This window comes from Chiloscyllium plagiosum, chromosome 36 (genome assembly GCF_004010195.1).
Source record: "Chiloscyllium plagiosum isolate BGI_BamShark_2017 chromosome 36, ASM401019v2, whole genome shotgun sequence".
Taxonomy (NCBI): domain Eukaryota; kingdom Metazoa; phylum Chordata; class Chondrichthyes; order Orectolobiformes; family Hemiscylliidae; genus Chiloscyllium; species Chiloscyllium plagiosum.
This window is the reverse complement of record NC_057745.1, coordinates 5,591,256-5,617,591: the sequence shown is the minus strand read 5'-3', so window position 1 is coordinate 5,617,591 and position 26,336 is coordinate 5,591,256. Positions and strand designations below refer to the sequence as shown.

Sequence of the window (26,336 nt, the reverse complement as noted above, 5' to 3'; positions counted from 1 at the left end):
TTCTGCATGAGGTTGCCAGTAGTACTGTGAGATACAATTGGTGCTGTGCATTAGTGTTACGAATATTAACAGGAACATTGAAACCTCTGTTCATGCCGCTGAGCCACTCGTCTGCTGTGAGTGCAGGTTCAGTCCCAGACGTCATTGGGTAGATATCCTCTTGGTACGTTTCAGACTGAAAGCAAAGAGGAATTAAACTCAGTTAAGGACAGAGTAATCACAAGTTCCTTTAATGCTGCCTAATGCTAGTTATTCTGTTCCCAACATGATAAGCAGGTTGAAACTACTTTTTCATTCACTTACAGGATGTGTGTTTCTCGGCAAGGCCAGTAATTATTACCCATTGCTACTTGCCCATGAGGGAAGCTGGTGAATACAATGGAGTGGTTTGCCCAGCTGTTTCAGGTGCCAGCTAAGATTCAACTAACCACATTACTGTGGGTCTGGAGTCACATCTTGGCCAGACCAGGTAAGGAATGGTAGATTTCCTTCTCAAGAGACTGGAGGGTTTTTCCAATGATTTCCATGTTTGCCGTCACTCATGCTAACTTCCTATCGCAGATTTTGTTAATTGATTGAACTGATTTAAACTTAAGATAGCAGATCATTTTCCAGGTCTCTGAGTTTTTTTAACCTGGATTTTATTTGTTTACTTGCATAATCACTACTTCTGCCGGAAACCCAATCTATCCTTTTTAGAAATCACCCACATTTCTGCTAGCTGTGCTTTTTGAATACCGCAGCTGGACGCAGTTGGATGTCCCCAATGAAGATTTCAGTAACGCCTTGTTACAATGAGGCAAGAAGAGGCAATTCAGTTCCCTTTGCTTTCATTCCATTAGATCACAGCCATTCAGCAGCTTCACTCCCTCTGTCCCAATTGGGTTCCTTACCCCATCAAAAAAAAACAATCCTTGCTTGGAAATTTTTGAATCATCCCAAGCCTTGACAGTTTTCATTTTGGAAATGGTTAGGGTTAGGGTTAGGGTTTAGCGTTTAGGTTTAGGGTTAGGGTGTGGGGTTAAGGTTTAGGGATTAGGGTTAGGGTTTAGGGTTAGGGTTTAGGGTTAGAGTTAGGGTTTAGGGTTAGGGTTAGGGTTAGGGTTTAGGGTTTAGCGTTTAGGTTTAGGGTTCAGGGTTAGGGTGTGGGGTTAAGGTTTAGGGATTATGGTTAGGGTTTTGGGTTAGGGTTGTGGGTTAGTGATTAGGGTTAGCGTTAGGGTTATGGTTTAGGGTTAAAATTAGGGTTTAGGGTTAGGGTTTGGGTTTGGGTTTAGGGTTTAGGGGCTATGATTTAGGGTTAGGGTCTAGGGTTAGGGTTTATGGTTCCAGATTCTGGCTTCCCTTTGCTGTGAGGAAGTATTTCCCCACACTGCCCTAAAGGCCTAGTGCTTTGACTTGATTTGATTTGATTGATTATTGTCACATGCACTGAGATACAATGAATAGTATTGTTTTGAGTGCTATCCAGGCAAATCATACCTTACAGAACTACATCAGGGTAATAGAACAGTATATAGAATATAGTCTTACAGCTCCAGAGAAGGTGCAGAGAAAGGTCAACTCTCATTTACAAAGTGTCGTTCATAAGTCTGATAACAGCAGGGAAGAGGTTGTTCTGTAATCTGTTGGCATGTCTTTTCAAACTTTTGTATCTTCTGTCTGATGGAAAAGGGTGGGAGAGAGTATACCTGGGGCAGGAGGGGTCTTTGATCAAGTTGGTTGCTTTCCTGAGGCAGTGGGAGGTATAGATGGAGTTCATGGATAGAAGTCTGGTTTTTTGTGATGGACTGGGTTGTGTTCACAGCTTTCTGTAATTTCTTGCCGTCTTGGGCAGAGCAGTTGCCATATCAAGCTGCGAATCATCCAGATAGGATGCTTTTTGTGGGGCATTGGTAAAAATTGGTAATGCTGAATTTCTTTAGCCTCCTGGGGAAGTAGAGGTGTTAGTGTGCTTGCCTGACTTTAACCCCTTCTTAAAAGGGTTATGTCCCTTTTATTCTGCAGTCACCCCCACCAGAGGAAATACTTACCTTGCCCTCTCCTTCATCTTCCTGCTGGTCTTGATCTCAGTCTCTGAAGGAGTATTCCTATTGTGGAGCCACACCTCTCTCTTCAAAGGGAATAAGAATTGAGGGAGGTGCCACCTCATGCCAAGTTTCTTCGCATTTTTCTGACAGTGTGAAGATGAGGCTAGCCAAAAGACTGGGAGAAAAACTCTCTGCAGCTGTTTCCCTCTCAGAGGTGCAGAGAGGTGGTGGTGAAGGAAATTAGGAAAATGATTACAGGTTACCTTCTGGAAAACAAAATGCTATCCCTTATTTCACATGTTTTGTTTTGAAAAGGAACTTGCCCCCTCACATTTCCTTCCTCCTTGTCCTGAAGGAGATGATTCAGACTGTCAGCATGGACCATGCATCGAGGCTGGATCCTCTCTTGTTTGTAGCCCCTGGTCATCTTTGCAAACTGGGTCATTGGGGAGTTCACTGGATTTATTTCTGTTTAATACTATTGGAGGAAACTGATGCATGGGGGGGGGGTGGGGGGGAGCCTTGGGTGTTCGGGGGTTGGTTTAATTGAGACACAGTGGAGCAACATTTGATTCTGAAAGTGATTACCCTGTAGATTAAAGCAGGAGAAATCAATCCGAATACTCTTAAAAACAGCTTTTGTTTCAATCGGTGTGTTGACATGGCAACAGATTAAAAAGATCCTTTCTTTAGCTGATCAGTTAATATGAATTTCCACACAGTGAAGGTTGTATAGTTCAATGGCTTTCAGTGTTGGCCTGATTTAAAGGGACTTAGGACAAATTCACGATTAGAGAGAGTCTGACCTACAACAATTTGCATTTATGTAGTTCCTTTTTATCCCAAGGCACTTCACAAGAATGTTATCAAACAGGATTTGACTCCACATGGAAGGTCAAATCACTTTTTTAAAAAAAAGTCAGATTTATATGAAGAAATTTTCCTTCAAATCATTTCTGTGAAGACAGCTCATCCTTATTCATATCATTGAGGGAGCTCTCTAGGAAAATCTACAAGTCAAAAGGAAATGGATTAATGTCAGGGTCAATGATTTGATTAGCAGGGTGAGGATGAGCATTACCCGCTGAAAGATGTCAGCTTGTGTCCCCATTGTCTGCCCCTCTGGCAGGACAGGCCCAGGAGAGGGGGCAGCACAGTGGGATATAGTTGGGAGGGAATTGCCCTGCGACTCCTCAACATTGATACTGGACCTCAAGAAGTCTGGTGCCTTCTGGTTAAAGAAGGGTGATGAAATTTCCTGTAGATTAACCGTGTACCATCCTCTGTCGGCTGATGAACCAATATTCCTCCATGTTGAACACTGAGGGTGGCAAGGGTGCAAACTGTACTCTATGTGGGGGATTTCAATGTCCACCACCAAGAATGGCTTGGTAGCAGCATTACTGATCGAGCTGGTCGGGTCCTAAAAGACATAGCTGCTAGACTGGGTCTGCAGTAGATGGTGAGGGAACCTAAAACAGAGAAAAACATACTTAACCTTACCCTTACAAATATTCCAGCTGCAGATGCAACTGTCCATAATAGGAGATGAAGTCCTGCCTTCACATTGAGAATATCCCCCATCGTGTTGTGTGGCACTATCACAGCGCTAAGTGGGACAGACTTCGAACAGATCTAGAAACTCAAGATCCTGGGCATCCATAAGACATTGAGGGCCATCAACAGCAGCAGAATTGTACTCCAGCACAATCTGTAACCTCATGGTCTGGCATATCCCCCACTCAATCATTACCATCAAGCAGGGGATCAACCCTGGTTCAATGGAGAGTCCAGGAGGGCATGACAGGAGCAGCATCAGGCACACCTGAAGATGAGCTGTCAACCTGGTGAGGTTGCCAAATAGGGCTACTTGCATGCCAAACAGCATAAGCAGCAACTGATAGACAGATCTAAGCTCTGCAATCCTGCCACAGCCAGTCGTGAATGGTGGTGAACAATTAAACAACTCACTGGAAGAGGAGGCTCCACAAATATCCCCATCCTCAATGATGGAAGAGCCCAGCACATCACTGCAAAAGATAAGACTGAAGCTTTCACAGCAATCTTCAGTCAGAAGTGTCAAGTGGATGATCCATCATGGCTTCCTCCAGAGGTCCCCAGCATCACAGATATCAGTCTTCAACCAATTCGATTCACTCTTAGAGTGGTAGTCATAGAAACGTACAGCACGGAAACAGAACCTTCAGTCCAACTCATCCATGCTGACCAGATATCTTAACATGATTTGGAGGTGCCGGTGTTGGACTGGGGTATAGAATGTTAAAAATCCCACAACACCAGATTATAGTCCAACAGGTTTATTTGAAACCACACTACCTTTCGGAGTGCTGCTCCTTCATCCACCTGATGAAGCACAATCACCTGGTGGAGGAGCACCCCTCCAAAAGCTAGTGCTTCCAATTAAACCTGTTGGACTATAACCTGGTGTTGCATGATTTTTAACTAAATACCTTAACCTAATCTAGTCCTATTTGCCAGAGTCTGGCCCATACCCCTCGAAACCTTTCCTATACATATACCCATCCAGATGCCTTTTAAATGTCGCAATTGTACCAGCCTCCACCACTTCCTCTGGCAACTCATTCCATACATGCACCACCCTCTGAGTGAAAAAGTTACCCCTTAGGTCCCTTTTAAATCTTTCCCCTCTCACCCTAAACCTATGTCCTCTAGTTCTGGACTCCCCCAGCCCAGGGAAAAGACCTTGTCTATTTACCCCATCCATGACCCCATGATTTTATAAACTCTATAAAGTCACCCCTCAGCCTTCGAGAATCCAGGGAAAACAAACCCAGTCTATTCAGCCTCTCCCTGTAGCACGAATCCTCCAACCCTGGCAATGTCCTTGTAAATCGTTTCTGAACCCTTTCAAGTTTCACAACATCCTTCCTCGATGAGGAAGACCAGAATTGCACACAATATTCCAAAAGTGGCCTGACCAATGTCCTGTTCAGCTGCAACATGACCTCCCAACTCCTGTACTTAGTATTCTGACCAATAAAGGAAAGCATACCAAACACCTTCTTTACTATCCAATCTATCTGCGACTCCACTTTCAAGGAGCTATGAACCTGCACTCCAAGGTCTCTTTGTTCTGTAACATTCCCCAGGACCTTACCATTAAGTGTATAAGTCCTGCTCTGACTTGTTTTTCCAAAATGCAGCACCTCACATTTATTTGAATTAAACTCCATCTGCCACTCCTCAGCCCATTGGCCCATCTGGTTCAGATCCTGTTGTAATCTGAGGTAGCCTTCTTCGCTGTCCACTACACCTCCAATTTTGGTGTCATCTGCAAACTTACAAACTATACCTCTTATGCTCGCATCCAGATCATTTATATAAATGTTGAAAAGCAGTGGACCCAGCACCGATCCTTGTGGCACTCCACTGGTCACAGGCCTCCAGTCTGAAAAGCACCACCACCACACTCTGACATCTACCTTCGGCCAGTTCTGTACCCAAATAACTAGTTCTCCATGTATTCCATGCACAAAACCATGTTGACTATCCCTAATCAGTCCTTGCCTTTCCAAATATATGTAAATCCTATCCTTCAGGATTTCCTCCAACAACTTGCCCACCATCGAGGTCAGGCTCACTGGTCTATAGTTCCCTGGCAAGTCCTTACCACCCTTCTTAAACAGTGGCACCATGTTAGCCAACCTCCAGTCTTCCGGCACCTCACCTGTGACTTTCGATGATACAAATATCTCAGCGAGAGGCTGAGCAATCACTTGCCTAGCTTCACACAGAGTTCTAGGGTACACCTGATCAGGTCCCAGAGATTTATCCTCTTTTATGCATTTCAAGACATCCAGCACTTCCTCCTCTGTAATATGGACATTTTTCAAGATGTCACCATCTATTTCCCCGCATTCTATATCTTCCATATCTTTTTCTACAGTAAATACTGATGCAAAATACTCATTTAGTATCTCCCCCATCTCCTGTGGCTCCACACAAAGGCTGCCTTGCTGATCTTTGAGGGGCCCTATTCTCTCCCTAGTTACCCTTTTATCTTTAATATATTCATAAAATCCCTTTGGATTCTCCTTAACCCTATTTGCCAAAGCTATCTCATGTCCCCTTTTTGCCCTCCTGATTTCCCCCTTAAATATACTCCTACTGCCTTGATACTCTTCTAAGGATTCACTTGATCTATCCTGTCTATACCTGATATATGCTTCTTTCTTTTTCTTAACCAAAACCTCAATTTCTCTAGTCATCCAGCATTCCCTATTCCTACCAGCCTTCCCTTTCACCCTGACAGGAATATACTTTCTCTGAATTCTTGTTATCTCATTTATGAAGGCTTCCCATTTTCCAACCGTCCCTTTACCTGTGAACATCTGCACTCAGTCAGCTTTTGAAAGTCCTTGCTTAATACTGTCAAAACTGGTCTCCCTCCAATTTAGAACTTCAACTGTTAGATCTGGCTTATCCTTTTCCATCACCTTTTTAAAAATAATAGAATTATGGTCTCTGGCCCCAAAGTGCTCCCCCACTGACACCACAGTCATTTGACTTGCCTTATTTCCCAAGAGTAGGACAAGATTTGAACCTTCACTACTAGGTACATCCACATACTGAATCAGAAAGTGTTTTTGTACACACTTAACAAATTCCACTCCATCTAAACTCTTATCATTATGCAGTCCCAGTCTATGTTTGGAAAGTCAAAATCCCCTACCATAAAACCATCCTATTATTCTTACAGATAACTGAGATCTCCTTACAAATTTGTTTCTCAATTTCCTTCTGACTATTAGGGGGTCTATAATACAATCCCGATAAGGTGACCATCCCTTTCTTATGCCTCAGTTCCACCCAAATAACTTCCCTAGATGTATTCCCAGGAATATCCTCCCTCAGCACAGCTGTAATGCTATCCCTTATCAAAAATGCTACTCCCCACCTCCCCCCCCCCGCCCCCCCCCCCACACCACCACCACCCCTCTCTCTCCTGCCTCCCTTCCTATCCTTCTATTTGTATCCTGGAACATTAAGCTGCCAGACTTGTCCATCCCTGAACCACATCTCTGTAATTGCTATGATATCCCAGTCCCGTGTTCCTAACCATGCCCTGAGTTCATCTCCTTTCCTGTTAGGCCTCTTGCTTTGAAATAAATGCAGTTTAATTTATCCACCTTGTTCTCTGCTTTGTTCCTGCATGCCCTGACTGTTTGACTCACTCCTTTTCCCAACTGTACCAGTCTCAGATTGATCTTTTTCCTCACTATCTCCCTGGGTCCCACCCCTGACTTCCACCTTACTAGTTTAAATTCTCCCGAACAGCTCTAACAAATCTTCCTGTCGGTATATTAATCCCCTTCCAATTCAGGTGCAATCCATCCTTCCTGTACAGGTCACTTCTACCCCAAGTGAGATTGCAGTAAACCAAAAATGTGAACCCTTCTCCCCTGCACCAGTTCCACAGCCATGCATTCATCTGTTCTACCTTCCTATTCCTACCCTCACTAGCTTGTAGCACCGGGAGTAATCCAGATATTTCTTCCCTCAAGGACCTCCTTTTTAAATTCCTGCCTAACTTTCTATATTCTCCCTTCAGAATCTCATCCTTTTCCCTTGCAATGTTGTTCGTTCCAGTGTGTACAATGAGCTCCTGCTGGTCCCTCTCCCCTTTGAGAACATTCTGCACTCTCTCCAAGATATCCTTGAAACTGGCACCAGGGAGGCCACACACCATTTTGCTTTTTCGCTGCAAGTCACAGAAACCTCTGTCTGTGCCTCTGACCAGAGAGTCCCCTATCACAATCAATCGCTTGGAACCTGACATACCCCTCATTACATTAGAACCATTCTTGATACCAGAAACTTGGTTGTTCATGCTACATTCCCCTGAGAGTCCATCACCCCTTACATTTTCCAAACCAACATACTGTTTGAGATGGGGATAGCCACAGGAGACTCCTGCACTAGCTTCCTACCCTCCTACCTCTCCTGGAGTAAACCCATTTACTTGACTGTATCTGTGGCTTTTCTTCCTTCCATTACTGCCACCCATCACACCCCCTAGCTCTTGTAAATTCCTCATTCCCTCTAACTGCCGCTCCAATCAGTCCATGCAATTTGATAGGATTTGCAACCAAAGACACTTCCTTCAATCATAATCATCAGAAACATGGAAACTCTCCCTAAACTCCCACATCTGACAAGAAGAGCACATCACTCTACTAAAGGCCATCTTTGCTCCTTCACAATCTACAGACCCAGAAAATAGCACCATCTTATTGCTCTTAAAAAAAAAACACTGCTCCAGGCTAACTTAGTACTTATGACTTATATTTTTAAAATGTAGTCAAAAGACAGCTCACATGATATCAGAAAAGGATTGGAAGCACTGGATACTGCAAAGGCTATAGGCCCTGACAACATTCCAGCAACAGTACTAACGACTTGTGGTCCAGAACTTGTTCCTCCCCAAGCCAAGCTGCTCCAGTATAGCGACAACTCTGCACCTTCACAACTTGGTGGAAAATTGTCCAGGTATGTCCCTCCATAAAAAGCAGGACAATTCCAACCCGGCCAATAACCGCCCCATCAGTCTCCTCTTGATCATCAGTAAAGTGATGGACGGTGTCAGTAATAGTGCTATCAAGCAGCGCCTGCTCAGCAACAACCTGCTCAGTGTCGCCCAGTTTGGGTTCTGCCAGGGCCACTCAGCTCCTGACCTCATTACAGCCTTGGTTCAAACCTGGACAAAAGAACTGAATTCCAGAGGGGAGGGGAGAGTGACAGCAAGGCCGCATTTGACCGAGTGTGGCATCAAGGAGCAATTCCAAACAGGAGTCAATGGATGTGGGGGAAATGTGTCCATTGGTTTGAGTCATACCTGGCTCGTAGGGAGGTGAATGTGATCGTTGGAGGTTAGTTTCTCAGCTGTAAGAGACCTCCACAGGAGTTCCTCAGGGTAGTGTCCTAGGTCCGACAATCTTCAGCTGCTACATCAATGATCTTCCCTCCATCACAAGGTCAGAAGTGGGCATGTTCACTGATGATTGCTCAGCACCATTGGTGACTCCTCAGATACTGATGTACTCCATGTTCAAATGCAACAAGGTGTGGACAATACCTAGGCTTGTGCTGACAAGTACAAGTAACATTCAGGCAAAACAAATGCCAGGCAATGACCATCTCCAATAAGTCACAATTTAATCACTGCCTCTTGACGTTCAATGGTGTGACCATCAACGGGCAATAAATGCTGGCCCAGCCAATGACGCGCATATCCACGAATGAGTGGAACAGAGAGTCTGCAGGGGCTGGAGTACGTTATTCCCCATTTAACATCATTTTCATTTAGACCCTCCCTTGTTTTCCCCAGTTTTTTTGTTTTTTTATGCCTGTGCTGCTTGTTAATTGTTTGTTTAGTTGGTTATTGGGTGAGGTGGTAGTGGGTTTGTAAAAAGAAATCCAAAGAGAAACTTGTATAACAGAGGTAGAGAGTGTAGGCAGGTGTTTGTAAAAATGTCTTTGGTAGTGCTAGGCTGATACCCAGTAATTTTGTATGAGGAGAGATTGAGTACATTGTTCCTAAACCCATTGGCGTTTAGAAGAAGGAGAGGTGACCTGATTGAAACATTCAAGAATCTTAGGAGACTTGACAGGGTAATTGTGGAAGGGTTGTTTCTCCTTGTGGGAGCGTAGAGGACCAGAGGGCAATATCTTAGAATAATGGGCCACCTGTTTAATAGAGATGAGGGTGAACTTCTCCTTTCAGAGGGTAGTGAATCTGTGGAATTCTTCACCACAAAGGACTGTCAAAATTGGATCATTAAATATGTTCAGAGCTGTGACAGACAGATTTTTAATCAGTAAGGGAATCAAGAGTTACAGGTAAAAAACAGGAAAGTGGATTTGAGGATTATTAGATCAGCCACGAACTCATTGAATGGCAGAGCAAACTTGATGAGCTGAATGGCCTATTTCCGCTCCCATGTCTTCTGGCCTAAGTAAAAGATTGATGTCTGCACAATCTGACTTCAAAATGAGTTAAGAACCGACATTATATAAATTAGGACATTAAGTTTTTATCATTCCTTTATGAGTCAAAATCTTGGAACTCCCTGCCTCACTGAATAGTGTAAGTCCCTTTACCCAACAGATGGTTATGGTTATAGAATCCCTACAGTGTGGAAACTGGCCCTTCAGCCTAACAAGTCCACATCGACCTTCCGAAGAGTATCCCACCCAGACCCATTCCCTCTCCTATTACTCTACATTTACCTCTGACTAATGCACCCAACCGACGCATCCTTGAACACCATAGGCAATTTATCATGGCCAATTCACCTGACCTGCACATTTTTGGACTGTGAGAGGAAACCGGAGCACCTGGAGGAAACCCACACATACATGGGGAGAACATGACTGCACCTCAAGGTGTTAACTCATCACCTGCTTCTCAAAGCAAACCAGGGATGGGCATCAAATGTTGGCTTAAGCAGTGACACTTACATCCCATGAAGGAATGGATAAAAATAATCTCTTCTTCAACAGTTTTGACTGAAGTCTCTTCCACCACCTGCTGAAGCAGTGCAGACCCAATCATAGCAACGTAACTATCCTCACAAGCAAACCAACAGCAAAAGATACCAAAATGGCCGATCTCACTCACCCTTCTTGGCACTATCATGGAGATGGGTTCAATTATTCCTTTCAGCGTAACCAGCTTATAAAACCTGAACACCTCACAGATGGAGACATCCAGCCCATGTTTTGGCATCACACCTGGAACATGTACAAAGCACCAGTCAGCAAATTCACATCTCTCTCAAATAAAAGCAAAATACCGTGGAAGCTGGAAATCTGGAACCAACACAGAGAATGCTAGAGAAACTCTGCAGGTCTGGCAGCACCTGTGGAGAGAGATAGAAAGAGAAAAACAGAGTTAATGTTTCGAGTCCTGTTTGACTTCCTCAGAGCAGTTCTGAAGAAGGGTCAGACCAGACTTGAAATGTTAACTCTTTTTCTCTTTCTCTTGATGCAGCCAGACCTGCTGAGCTTCTCCAGCATTTTCTGTGTTTGCTTCACATTCCTCTCAAACTGAATGAACATGAGAAACCTGAACCTCCCCTTGCAGGAAGGTCACTTCCCATAAAATGGCCCATGGATCCAAATGGAACAAATTGGGACAGCTTCATTTTGGCAGTGCCTTTCCCTAGTTTTCTTTTCAGGATTGCTGACTAATGGTCAGCACCTTTATAATGAGCTTCACTACCTTGAGCTTTGCTCCAGTCCTGGTCCTGAGGAGTGTTTGTTCCTGCAAAACAATATCATTTTGAGCTACTTGATGTGAGGAGACACTGTTTGTGATGGTACAAAGGTACTAACAGTACATTTTGGGTGGTTTAGTTACTAATTGTCTGCTTGCTATCAGCAGCAACCTCATGCATCCTTTAGGTACAATCTTGGGGTCATATTTAGAGGTGTGTTGAATTAAGGGAACTGTGTACTTTTTTTAAATATGTGTTGATCAAGGAATGCTCAGCAGAAGCTGGAACTAATCACTATTTTATTGGGCAGCACATTACGACCCCAGCTGATGTTAATACTGGAAAAGTTAGAAATCTGGCTTGAGAGACCCCCAACTTTCTTTCTTTCTTTTAAAAGCCATGCAAGTTAATTACTGAACATATTCATAAGAGTCTGCCAGTGTACATTTAATGCAAACAATGAAAAGTTCATCAAGCAAGAAAATGATGAGCTATAATTACACTACACAGTGTTGGAAAAGTTTCTGTACAAATACCAGTAGAAGAATTCAAAATTCACACTATTCCTTCTATCCCAGCAAGATCCTTACAAATAGCAAATCCTGTGAAAATTCATTACTTCAAATCTAAGGGTTTTTGATCAGGCTGACAATCAGTTTCCTTCTGGTAATTTTTTAAACATCCACTCATTCATTAGCTGGTATCTGTCTCTGAGACACCTAAAATTGCAAATTAAACTCACTACTGCTTTAACTCCAGGGTAAACACCAGTTCCCTAAACACAGTTTTCGGCAGTCTTGCCTGATTTCTTTCAAGAGCGTTTATACCTTCTCCCTCCTACCTCTACTCTCTGGTACAACCACATACTGACTTGCTGATATTTCTAGATATTCCTGTACCTCTCTGATCCTCCTCTCACTAGCCAACAGCGCAGTTATTTTTTCTGCCTGTTTTTTTTCCCCTAATGAATGTAAAACCTATCTTGAGTAAAATGTTACAGATTTCCCAGCTCCAAGCCCACAAAACTCAACTAAGCCATATCTCGCCCTTCTTAACAAATGAAGACATAAAATATGCATTAATCCCAAAGTTGATCTTAACAAATGGGGAATTATTGCTGGAGGTCTGCTCCAGGTCATCATAGATGTCCCACCTTTGCAACCTCTCACCCCGTCTGAGACGGAGTGACCCTTAGGTTAAACCACCACCAGTCCTGCCTCTCTCTCTCTCTCTCTGTCTTTCTCGCTCTCTCTCTCTCTCTCTCTCTTTCTCCCACTCTTCTCTCTCTTTCTCTCTTGCTCTCTCTCTCTCTCTCACTCTCTCTCCCACTTTCTCTCTCTTTCTTTATCTCACACTCTCTCTCATGAGAGAGCAGCCCTGTGGTCCTCTGGGACTGTAGTCACTTTACCTTTCCGTTCCAGCATTATTGGACAATGGTGACTGGTCCCATTAGCAGCTGTGGAAGAGCATGCCTCATTTCCATCGATATCAATCACAAACACTTCTGATATAATCAGTGCCAATGTAAGATCTTACCCATCCCTTTTTGTGGAGCAGGGGAACGATATTCCATCAGATAGTGAAAGTACGGTTTCTCCGTGCTAATTTCATAATATCTAATGTTCCCATCGCCCTGTGAGAAAGGGAAAAGGGTTACAGAAGTTAAAAAGTGTGTTGGGGTGGAAGGGAGGTTTTCACTGTGCACATTGACCTGTCGGATTAATGTTGCCCCACCCTGTCTCCATCATTGTGCCTTCAATTGGCAGTGGATTCAGGTCACTGCGTTGAAAATGAGCCTTTGTCAGCACTGCGTGTCTCTGTCAGGATGGAACAAAAAACCAAGGGTGTGAACAATGGAAATGGTGTGGGACAGGGAGGCCGTTCAGCCCTCACACTGCCTGCTATGTCATCCATTTACATCAAGGATGATTTCCACCTCATGTTTGCTCCATATCCCTTGGTACCCTGACTTGGCAAAAATTTATTAAGCTCATAGTTAAAATTTTCAGTAGACCTCAGGTATCTGTAGCTTTTTAAACATAGAACAATATAGTACAGGGACAGGCCATTCAGCCCACCATGACTGTGCTAACCATGACGCTGTTCTAAACTAATCCCATCTGCCTCCATGTGGTCTCTATGCTCTGCCTGTTCTTGTATCTGTCTAAATACCTCTTAAAAGGGACGGAGCAACTCCTCTAATGGTTCTTGAAGGAATGTGAAGTCTACTTGAGAGAAGGGTATTTAATGGGCCAGGCCTTGGAGAAGATAGTTTCAGATTCACGCTATCCTTTGTTTCCTGATTCCCTTTATGGTTCAGATTTTGAGACTTTCGTTTCTTGACTCCACAACCTGTGGAATTTAGTCTCTGTACCTTCCCAGAAAACTTCTTTCCTGCATTGTCCGAGGTCACCACGAAGGTCCCCTTTACTTCTTCACTTCGCTTCCCAACCCACCCTTCACTGGGGAACCTCAGGTTACAATCAACTAGGCAAAAGTGGGTACTGCCGATGCTGGAGATTAGAGTCAAGATTGGAGTGGTGCTGGAAAAGCACAGCAGGTCAGGCAGCATCCAGGGAGCAGGAAAATCGACATTTCGGGCAAAAGCCCTTCATCCTGATTTTCCTGCTCCTCGGATGCTGCCTGACCTGTTGTGCTTTTCCAGCACCACTGTAATCTTGAAGACCTCAGGTTAAACTCACTCCCATTCCTCTGTCTCCCTCTCTCTCTCTCTCTCTCTCTCTCTAATGAGAGAGCAGCCCCCTGGTACTATGGTACCTTTAATTTATCTTTAAAATGGCAAAGTTGAAGGTGTAGTGTGCGGTATCACATGATGTTATCTTAATAATAGCACCTCTATCTATATTATAATTTCTGTTAAATGACTAATAATTTACCTTTCCAGCTAAGTAAAGCATGTGGGTATCAACATCATAGAAGGGAAACAAGAGCCCGGAGAGCCCATCGATTTCCTCCTCCTTTATTGGCATCGATAAGTCTTCCTAAAGAAAGAAAGAGGAGCAGAGGTAAAGAAAGACTTGGCGTTTATACTGCAGGGTCTGGTAGCACAGTGGTTATGTTACTGAACTATTGATCTGGAAACAGGGGTTCAATTCATTTACTTAAATATACAAGAACTTAAATAGTTAATGTCAATGAGATGACTCGACTTAAATATCCATCTGATTCACTAACGTTCTTCAGGGAAGGAAATCTGCCCTTCTTATCTGGTCTGGAAATGCAACAGCCAATTTAATCAAAGGAAGTTGTCCTAAACAGGAAGTTATGAACTGCATGTTGATGGCACTGTTTGATAGAGAAAGCTCGGTCGAAAGGAAGGTAGGAAGAACACAGCATGAGGCTGGAAGAACACAGCAAGCCAGGAAGCATAGGAGGTGGAAAGGTCAACCTTTTGGGTGTAACCCTTCTTCAGGTCAAAAGGAGAGAGAGGCAACTCATCTGATGTCCATCATCATGTGCCCATTATTGGCTTGTTAAGAATTCTTAAGGAGTTGGGCACAATTCATCTGTGCTGCCCACTCTTCAGCCCTTGGATTTTATCCATTGGTGGTCAGTTTAACTTAATCCCATTAAAATCTAACTAAAAAACACTGATCTTCAGGGTGTGACTGTCACTATTAAAGCTGGCATTTATTACCCACCTTTAGAAAATGCGGTTGGAGTGTCAGTCTGAATCCGTGCTTGGTGGTTTTGATATAATTAATGGTTTGTTTAGACAATTCTGTGGACATGTAGCAGTCAAACACTGTGGTGTGATGCTGAGGTTAGTTATAGATGAGAGTGGGTGTGGACAGCAGATTTCCTTCACTAAAGGACATTAGTGACCAGACGAGAGGACAGTGGTTATGAAATAAACCCTTCCAGGAAAGCAGCCAACCACAGCTGGTAACTCTAACCCTCTTGTTGTTTGACATTAGCGATGAGCAGTTGCTTTGCAATACACTTTGTGTTTGATACCATCCATCACCTAAAGCACAGAGAGCCTCACCCCTGCTTGAATTTTCAAGATCCTAAAGGCTGGCGATATTTTGTTGGACTTGTTCTTATCTGTACTGACCTGATCCCAGAGGGCCATCTGCCTGGTGTTCCACCTGGACATGCCTGTGGTGAGCAGCCTCTTTGAGTTCCCCAGGATCACCACTCGGTTCACTTTGTGATTCTTGCAATTTGCTTCCTGCAGTGACAGAGCAGATCAACACAGACACAGAATACAGCAACATGAATTAGCATTTGGCTAATCATCTAAGTCAATACACACAGTACCCTCTCCATACCCTCAGATCCGTTTCCCCTCAGAACTCCTTCTTGAAGATAGTTAATATTTTGGCCTCAACCACACTCCGTAGCTGACCAGTCTCTGGGTGAAGAAAGCTCTCTTTGTCTCACTCCTAACTGGCCAACCCTGTATCCTTAAACTCTGACCCCTGGTTCCAGACTCCTTGGTCTGACATTGTTCAGGCCTCTCCAGCCATGTTTCATGTTGACTTGGAGTAAAATAGATTTGCTTTGATGCTCATTAACCCTTTCGGCTGTACCTCATATTGGGTATTGTTGAACAGTGCAGAATAGGAACCAGGAAGGGTTAGTTAGAATAACAGATTCGCTGTCAAATCAGGCACAGAAATAAAAGTAGAGGGAAGAAAGATTCAGCTTGCAAGCTAGAAGGGAAAAGTAGGGCTTAAATAATTTAATGTTGGAACGAACTCCAACAGCAATTAAAAGCTTATGAAATAAGACTCCACATTATTAAACATTAATTCTCAGTGCCAGAGATATTTTGGCAATAATTGAATTTTACCACATTAAAATACCTACAGTAAAACAGACAATTCCTAACGCACTGCAGCAACCTCAATCTATATCTATGATGCCAGTACGAACTGTGTGCTGTTCAGTACATTTTAATGGCACCCAGACCTTGAGATGCCAGTTCTGCACTATTTACTCGTGGTTCTTCTCAGCAGTAACCTTAGATTTTTATGTTTAACAGTGTATTTCCACTCTGCAGCCATTGCCGGAATACTTTTGTTTAATTAATATTAAACACCTTTCACCTCAGCATTATTTTTACAATTAGTTCTGATCTAATAATTTCTGCTGCTGCTTCTGCTTGTTTTTCCTGTTAAATCACACATAGAAGTTATCATAGAATCCCTACAGTGTGGAAACACGACCATTTGGCCCAACAAATCCACACTGACCCTCCAAAGAGTTACCCACCCAGACCTATTCCCCTACATTTCCTCTGACTAATGCACCTAGCCTACCCATTCCTGAACTCTGTGACGTGCCGCCCACAGTTCTGATCTAATAATTTCTGCTGCTGCTTCTGCTTGTTTTTCCTGTGAAATCACACACAGAAGTTATCATAGAATCCCTACAGTGTGGAAACACGACCATTTGGCCCAACAAGTCCACACTGACCCTCCAAAGAGTTACCCACCCAGACCTATTCCCCTACATTTCCTCTGACTAATGCACCTAGCCTACCCATTCCTGAACTCTGTGAGTAATCTAGCATGGCCAATCCATCTTTGGACTTTGGGATGAAAACCAGAGCATCTGGAGGAAACCCACTCAGACACAGGGAGAATGTGCAAACTCCACAAGAAAGTCGCCCGAGGTGAGAATTGAACCCCGGTCCCTGGCGCTGTGAGGCAGCAGTGCTAACCACTGAGCCACCGATATATGAAAGATTAAGAAATACACAGAGCCTTGCTAGATGAGTGCAGAATGCTGAACTGCTGCATCAATGCTATAGTCCTAACTCTGCTGGAGACAAAAAAATGCTGGAATCCAACGCAGCATCAGGAGGCTGGAAGAGCACAGCAAGCCAGGCAGCATCAGGCGGGAGGGGAACACAGCAAGGCAGGCAGCATCAGGAGGGAGGGGAACACAGCAAGGCAGACAGCATCAGGAGGGAGGGGAACACAGCAAGGCAGACAGCATTAGGAGGGAGAGGAACACAGCAAGGCAGGCAGCACCAGGAGGGATATGTGAATACAGGTGGTAGGTGCAAGCTGGTAAGTCCATGGGAAGAGTGAATCTGGTTGGTAGCTGGAAGGAGGGGTCGGTTTGAGGAATGGAAGGGAGGGGGTGGGGCTAGTTAAGGGAGTTGGGGGATGGGAAGGGAGGCTGTTTGAAATTGGAAAACTCAATGTTGAGTGCTCCAGGCTGTAGGCTGGAGATGAAGTGTTGGTCCTCCAATTTAGTCCTCACTTCAGCCTGCAGTTCCACTTAGCCTTTCTCCTTATGATGTAGACTCAGTTTTTCTGCTTTAAAGGACACCTTTTGAAGGGTCTGAAGTGTAATATTGACAAGTTTTTACATGGATACAGACTGTAGCCTCTAACAAGTTAACACTGCTGAAAGGCTTCAAGGAGAAATGACTAACTGAGCCACATCTGAAATTTGAGCTGTCTTGTGTCGTGCATTATTCATGGTGTGATGGGAATGGAGATACCAAACGGCAGTTTAAATATTTAATTCTGAAACTTATCTATGTTGCTTGTTCTGCAAAAATCGAGCTAATCAAGAATAACATCCACAGTTTGACCTCACATTCAGTGCTTGGGGTGAAATCAGATCCTCAGGAAATGTGGGCGAAGATACCAAGCTCCCTGTCTCTCTGAGCCTCCAGTGATCTTGGACGGTGACCTTGATCCCACCGGCCTCTCTATGACCTGCGTGATGTTTGAATCACTCCTTCATGGACTTCACTTCTGCCTTTCTAACTTGCTGACTCATTCAGGTGGTAACGAATATCACAGGCAGCCTCACCAATAGCTCAACATGCCAGCGTTGTACTGCTGTGTTAAGTAACCTGCTGTATATTCTCAGGTAACCTCACCTCATCTTAAGCTGCACTACCTCTACGCATTTCTGTCCAATGTGTTACTCCCCAGTAACCCCTATCTTGGCTAACAACTACTTGCTTTTCTGGGTAGGGTTGTCAGCTCTTGGACAGAGTCCTGTTGCTTTAATCACATGCTCCTCCCAATCAAACAGCCCTTTTCACACATCTCCAAATTCTTTATCTTCAATAAATGATGGAAGATTAAAATGACAGGAAAGATTATCCAGGAAATGCAAGATCATAGAAAAGAGGTTAAAATCAAGTCTGCCATGATTTTGTTGAACAGTAGAGCCACCTTAAAGGACCAAGTGCCTACTCTAGTTCATCATTCACACTTTCATAAATTAAATTTAAAAGGAAATTGATTTCTTCTCCAGGTGTCGTTCACGGAGATTAATCTGTAATTTCCAGAAACTGCTGTCGGGTTCTCCCAGACCTCTACTGCTTCAGATCTTTAGCCCTCATCCTTCTACTTCAACCCTGCTGTTGTGTTCAATGGTTCAACTGTTCGATGTTCACTTTTGAGTCTGGTACCTGATCTTTGCACTGTGCTTGATTGGTTAAGCCTGGGTGATGACTCAGAGATTGAGTGGACATAGAAGCTGCTAGAAAGTAAAAACTGAGCTTTAAGCCCAATTCCCAATGACAGATAGTCCTGAAATTCGGTTCTTTGTCCTGTATCCCAGCATTGTTTAAGCTAACTGTCAGATTTCCAACCCATTTACCAGCTTCTTAGCATTTCAAAGGGAATTTGTATATTTTTACTTTAAAACTGAAATTGCAGGTTGACATAATGAACTGTTCAGGTTGGTTTGATGTTGTAACTAGAAGCTGTCATCACACAGGATGAGTTCATCCAAAGTCCAAAGATGCTGGGCAAGTTGTTGAAGGGAATCCTGAGGGAGAGGATTTACATCTATTTAGAAAGGCAAGGATTAGATTACTTACAGTATGGAAAATGGCCCTTCCACCCAACAAGTCCACACCGACCCTCTGAAGAGCAACCCACCCAGACCCATTCCCCTACATTTACCCCTTCACCTAACACTGCAGGCAATTTAGCATGGCCAATTCACCCTAACCTGCACATTTTTAGACTGTGGGAGGAAACCGGAGCACCCGGAGGAAACCTACGCAGACACAGGGAGAATGTGCAAACTCCACACAGACAGTTGCCTGAGGCGGGAATTGAACCCGGTCTCTGGAGCTGAGAGGCAGCAGTGCTAACCACTGTGCCACCATCCAGAAATATATATGCTGATTAGTCAACTTGGCTTTGTGCATGGGAAATCATCGCTCAATAACTTGAGTGAGTTTTTTGAAGAAGTAATGATGAGGACTGATGAGAGCAGAGCGGTGAATGTGATCTGTATGGACTTTGTTAAGTATCACATAACACAAGGTTATAATCCAACAGGTTTATTTGAATGGCCTTCAATAAGGCTTTCGACAAGGTTTCTCATTGTAGACTGGTTGGTAAGGTTAGATCACATGGAATACAGGGAGAACTAGCCATTTGGATTAAGAATTGGCTCAAAAGGTAGAAGACAGAGAGTGGTGGTGGAGGGTTGCTTTTCAGACTGGAGACCTGTGACCAGTGGTGAGCCACAAGGATCAGTGCTGGGTCCACTACTTTTCGTCATTGATATAAATGATTTGGATGTGTGCATAGGAGATATAGCTAGTAAGTTTGTTGATGATGTCAAAATTGTAGACGAAGTGGACGGTGAAGAAGTTTACCTCAGAGTACAATGGGATCTTAATCAGATGGGCCATTGGGGCTGAGAAGTGGCAGATGGAATTTAATTTAGATAAATGTGAGGTGCTGCATTTTGGAAAGGCAAATCAGGACAGGACTTATACACTTAATGGTAAGGTCCTTTGGTCCAACTCATCCATGCTGACTAGGTTTCCCTAACTAAACCAGTCACATTTACCTGAGTTTGGCTCATATCCCTCTAAACCCTTCTTATTCACGTACTTATCCAAATGTCTTTTAAATGTAACTGCACCTGCACCTATCGCTTCCTCTCAGGTCCCTGTTAAATCTTTCTCCTCTCATCTTAAAAATATGCCCCCTAGTTTTGAACTCTCCCAGCCCAGGGAAAAGACTTTTGAAATTCACCTCATGTGTGGCCCTCATAATTTTATAAACGTCTAACACCTCTCACCCTCCTACGCTCCAGTGAAAAAGGTCCTAGCCTGTCCAACCTCTCCTTATAACTCAAACTAGATTTTCCAAAGGGCATTGGTGAACCAAGTGAATGGGTCTCTCCAATAATTGAAGATGACTGTCCCGGTCACTGTCACTGACTCTGGTTTCATATTGTAGGTTTAGGAATTGAATTTAAACTCTGCCAGTGCCATGGGATTTGATCCTGGGTCTTTGGATCACTATTCCAAAAGCTTGCAGTTTCAAATAAACCTGGGTTCGTTTGTAGGTGGCGGAAATGGCGGAGGATGATGCGATGCATTTGGCGCTTAGTGGGGTGGAAGGTGAGGACCAGGGGATTCTGTCCTTATTGTGGTTAGAGGGGTGGGGTTCAAGGGCGGAGGTGCAGCAAGTGGATGAGATGTGCCTCATCAAATGCCTCCATCATTTCCACCACCTACAAATGGACCTCACCACCAGAGATATATTTCCTCCCAATCCCTATCCACTTTCCATAAAGACCATTCCTTCCTTGTCAGGTCCACGCACCCCAGAACCCACCCTCCCCTCCTGGCACCCTCTCCTGCCACCGCAGGAATTGCAATACCTGTGCCCACACGTCCCCCTCACCTCCATCCAAGCGACAAAGGAGCCTTCCACACCTATCAAAGTTTCACCTGCACTTCCACGTCATTTATTGTATCTGTTGTTCCCAATGCAGTCTCCTCTACATTGGGGAGACAGGGTGTCTACTTGCAGAGCGCTTCACAGACCATCTCCGGGACATCCACATCAATCACCCCCCGCCCAGTGGCTGAACATTTCAACTCCCCCTCCCACTTTTCAAGGACATGCAGGTCCTGGGCCTCCTCTGTCATTACTCCCTAACCACCTGACGCCTGGAGGAAGAACGCCTCATCTTCCACCTCAGGACCTGCCAACCCCATGGCATCAATGTGGATTTCACCAGTTTCCTCATTTCCCCTCAGCCCACCTTATCCCAGTACCAATCCTCCAACTTGGCAATGCCCTCATGACCTGTCCGGCTTGTCCACCTTCCTTCTTATCTATCTGCTCCACCCTCCTCTCCCATTATTCCCACCTTCAACTACCTATTGCACTCTCAGTGACCTTCTCCCCAGCCCCACCCCCTCCCATTTATCTCACCACCCCCTCGGCTCACAAGCCTCATTCCTGATGAAGGGCTTTAGCCCGAAAGGTCGATTCTCCTGCTCCTCGGATGCTGCCTGATCCACTGTGCTTCTCCAGCACCACACTCTCGACTCTGATCTCCAGCATCTGCAGAGATCATCATCTTCTAATATTCTGGATGAACACTGTTTGAATTCCACTGTGGGCAGGTGGTGGAATTTAAATTCAATAAAAATTCACAATAATATAGACCAGGTAACTAACTATTATTGTATAAGCCCAACTGGTTCACTAAGGAATGAAATCTTTACCTGATCTGGCCTCCAAGTGACTCCAGACCTCAGCAATGTGGCTGAGTCTTAACTGCTCTCTGGGACAATAAATGCTGTCCTAGCCAGTGATAGCTGCCCCTATAAATAACACCCATCACCCAGATTTGAAACCATGTCACCGTTCCTTCGCTGTTCTCAGGTCACAATCCAGGAACTCCACCCCCAATGGAAGGCTGCGGTTCAAGAAGGCAGCTCATCACCAACTTCTCAAGGACAATTAGGGATAGCAATTAGGCATTACCTTATCAGCAATGCCCGTATTCCATGACAGAAAAGCCAATGAACTGCCAGTCATTCCTTCACAGGAAGGGGAGAAAACAGATGTTTCAAAATTCTCCGATGGAATTGTGGGTGATCATGACGAGGTCCATATTGGTTCCTGTCTCTGGTTGCTCTTGAAATGGTTGGTTTTTGAGGCCATTGTTAGGTCAATTAAGTATCACCCACATTGTTGTGGGTCTGGAGTCACATGTAGGCCAGTCCAGGCAAGGACAGCAGATTTCCTTCCCTTTGTTTGTGAACCTGCTGGGATTTTACCAATAGGCAAGCTTTTAATTTCAGAGTTCTTATTGAATTCATTCCTCACCATCTGGCATTCTGGGATTTGAACCTATGACCAAGAACATTCATCTGTGCCTCTACATTCCCCCGAAGGTTTCTGGCTGCTATGCAGACTTTCAAAGTCTATGCACGGCAGCTGAAGGTCAATGCATTCGCAGGCCAATTGGCATGCACCGCTCAGAGGGAACCTCGCTCTGTCATTACTAACAACCACTAGACCAACCCGCCTCGTCAATGATAAACATCATAGTCTCTGGGGGACAAAAAGTGAAGCACTGATGGCTCTGCCTTGCTCAACATGACAATAAACATTAGATCCAAACCTGGAAAGTGAGCACTGGTAATGAAAGCTCACGGTTTGGTAATGGCTTTGCGTATTCTCCCATTCACATTATCTCCGTCATGTGTCACATTATGAGTCACCAACTATTGAACCCCTTTTGTCTTTTACTTATTAAATGTCCTTTCAGGAGAAAATCAAGCATCATAGAGAGCTGAGAAATAACCCCATTAGAAACAGGAGCAGGAGGAGCCCCAGTGGCTCCTTACATTTCCTCTGCCATTTAGTAAGATCATGGGTTGACCTTTAACACTCAACTGCACTTTCCCACTTGATCTCCACATCTCATGATCCTCCTAACGTCCAAATGTCTGTATATTCTCAAGTGAAATAAACTCACTAACAACTCTCTGGGCAAGAGATTTCCAAATATTCACAACTGTTTTGAGTGAAGAAATTCTCTTCCTCTTTGTTGGAAATGGCTGCTCCTGAAATCCTCTATCACTGGACTTCCTCCTTGGTGGAAACAGTGTCTTTGCAGAATCCTACGCTTCAATTAATTTTCTTTTCTAAACTCTAGACTATAAATCATTATATAAGGCAACTGGTCTGCCCAAGACCATAGGAAACTATAGAGAGTTGTCAACACAGCCCAGACCATCACGCGAGCCAACCTTCCATCCACTGACTCCATCTACATTTCTTGATGCCTCGGAAAGGCAGCCAACATCATCAAAGACCCATTCCATCCCGTTATAATCTCTGCCAACCTCTTCTGTCAGACAGTAGATACAAAAGCTTAAACACATGTACCAACAGATTCAAGAACAGCTTCTTCCCGGCATTATTAGACTTCTGAATGGGTCTCTCAAATTTCAAATATAATGTTGATCTTGCTTTTTGTGCATCTTCTTATTAGCTGTAACTTCGTATCCCTCACTCTGTTCTATCACCCTGTGATCAGTGTATGCTATGACCTGTTGTACTGCACGCAAAACAATACTTTTCACTGTACTAAGGTACATGTGACAATAATCATATCAAACCAAATTCTCTCATCCCAGGGAACAATTTTGTCAAAATTCATTGTTCCGTTTGAAGATGAGAATACCCTTCTGTAGATACAGCAAACACAACTGTGGACTCTCACAAAACATATACCTTCGCAGTATACCTTCACTGGTGGTATAAACATCATTATTCCTATTCCCTTCCTAATCGTTTGCTGCATTTGCATGTTCACTTTAACTGTCTCTTGTACAAGAGCAACTCAATTCCCTCTGAACAGTGATACTTTGCCATTATAATCTATTTCGATTCCTAATAAATATACAATTTGAGTTGCTGAAAAAAAGACACATTTTGATAAAGCTTTTCATTTTGCACACATCAAGACAATTTGCAAGAAATACCAAAGTGAAAGGGAAGCAACCTTTTTATACTGAGTTAGAAAAGGGAGTGCAGACTGGTTGGCAAATAGAGGACGTGTTTCAATGGATAATGATGACTGGTCGTTGACCACCAAGCTTTGTTTAAATTTAAACCAAGCAGGTTGCTTTTGATTGGCCAAGGCATTGTATGAGAAATGAACCAGCGAATGGCTGTCGCCTGTTTTGTTGCGTTGAATCAGGAGTAATGTGTGTGTACATGTTGTCTACAAAGGATTTAAAAGGCTGCCGGATGGGTATATGAATAGGAAGGGTTTAAAGGGATATGGGCCAAGTGCTGGCAAATGGGATGAGATTAGGTTGTGATATCTGGTTGGCATGGACAAGTTGGACTGAAGGGTTTGTTTCCGGGCTGTACATCTCTATGATTCTATGACTCTATAACAGAGCAGTGTGTGTAAATATACAACACTTCCAGTATAGACCACACTGCTAGCTTTACTGCGACTGACAATCTTAAACTGGTTATCAGAGGAACTGTTGACACATTAAGGATTATTTAGCAAATGCTGGACACTCTGCTTTGAGCTTTGTAACACAAACTGGTTGGACATGGTTAATACCTTGCTTCTTGTAATGGTTAAACTGATCTCCTGTCTGATATAATCTGCCAGTCTTTAGTAAATACTGCCTCTGTATCTAGCACCACAATGGCCTCTCTTATAGTTTTCAAAAGGTTATTCTCCCTTGATAATGGTATTTCTTGTAAACTGTCCTGACAAGTGCAAGATGAAGAACTTCAACCATCCATTTTCTTTTCAGCAGTATTCAAGATCCGTGCTACCAACAGGCAAAATCAATCATTATTTACCTGTAGGACTTTGCCAGCCCGTGGCTCAATCACTCTTAGCCTCTTGTCCTTGCAGGTGGTAGCGAACAGGCTTCCGTCTGTGTTAAAGGACATGCAGAGGATGACATCTGTATGACAGTCTATCATCTTTACAGGCTCGCCAGTGTCCAGGTTCCAGATCAGTATCTTAGGAGAAACAACCAGAGGTAGGCAGAGTGGTTAGGAAGGCGTTTAGCATGCTTGCCTTCATTGCTCAGACCTTTGACTATAGGAGCTAGGACGCCATGTTGAGGCTGGACAAGACTTTGTTGAGGCCTCTTTTGGAGTACTGTATCCAGTTCTGGTCATCCGGCCATAGGATGGATATTACTAAATTGGAGACGGTTCAGAAGAGATTTACCAGGATATGGCCGGGAATGGACAGTTGAGTTATAGGGAAAGGCTGGATAAACTGGGAGCTCTTTTCATTGGAGCGTAAGAGGTTGAGAGGTGACATTATAGAGGCTTTTAAAATCATGAGGGGCATAGATAAGGTGAATGGCAGGTATCTTTTCCTGAGGGAGGTGGATTTCACGACCAGGGGATAAATTTGAAAGCTGAGAGGAGAAAGATTTACAAAAGATGTGAGGGGCAACTTTTTTACACAGAGGCTGATTCATGTATGGAATGAACTGCCAGAGGAAATGGTGGATGTGGGTACAGTTACAATGTTTAAAGAGCACATGAATAAGAAATGTTTGGAGGGATTTGGGGCAAGTGCAGGCAGCTGGGGCTAGTTTAGTTTGGGATTATGGTCGGCATGGACTAGTTGGGCCGAAGGGTCTGTTTCCATGCTGTAGGACTCTGTAACACAGTTACATTTTGAGCTGTGTGTCATCAACTCTGTCATGTAGACAAATGAATGCAGTGCCTGAATATAATGAGTTTGCAAACACAAATTACAAGTTCCTTTCTAATCGTGTTGCTTCCAGCTGTGATTTCCCTCAGACTTCTGAATGTATTTATCTGTCATCATTGTGAGACACTTTCAGTATCGGTTATAATTTTAGAATTAGCGACTGACTCTTATCTTTTTTGTACAGTGCCACACCAGCCCTCCCTGGTGGCTGTTTGAACGTGTAAAGATTGTACCTTGCTTTTTCCTGGGTTTATTTTACAGATGTTGTGAAGTTTGCGTGCTCCAAGTAAGAGCTGTCTGGACAAAAGAAGGATTTTTTTTAATCTAACACGATGTCAAACCCTTTGGTGTCATGTCAAGAATGGTTGAGATCAGAGGAAAGCTGCCTCTACTGTGGCCCCGCAATGTGCCAACATTGGGAGATCATCCCCTACTTCTCATTTCCATTGACAACACCCATCAGCTATTGTGCCAAGTTGGGATGTAAATTGGTTCCACAAATGCCAATCAAAATGTCCAACACACATTACAGAATAAAACACCACAGGAGACTCAC

General features: G+C 43.9%; 1 protein-coding gene across 1 annotated transcript in view; it reads right to left on the bottom strand.

Annotated features, from left to right (window-relative positions):
• The window catches only part of LOC122540839 (coronin-2B-like), a 56,546-nt gene that overhangs the window by 15,874 nt on the left and 14,336 nt on the right, over window positions 1-26,336 (bottom strand). Inside the window, exons 2-7 of the mRNA XM_043677056.1 lie at window positions 24,904-25,068; window positions 15,369-15,485; window positions 14,188-14,292; window positions 12,827-12,923; window positions 10,693-10,805; window positions 85-175 (exon numbers count right to left, since the gene is read on the bottom strand). Of these exons, the coding sequence (XP_043532991.1) occupies window positions 85-175; window positions 10,693-10,805; window positions 12,827-12,923; window positions 14,188-14,292; window positions 15,369-15,485; window positions 24,904-25,068 (688 nt within the window). The remainder of the gene's footprint in view (window positions 1-84; window positions 176-10,692; window positions 10,806-12,826; window positions 12,924-14,187; window positions 14,293-15,368; window positions 15,486-24,903; window positions 25,069-26,336) is intronic.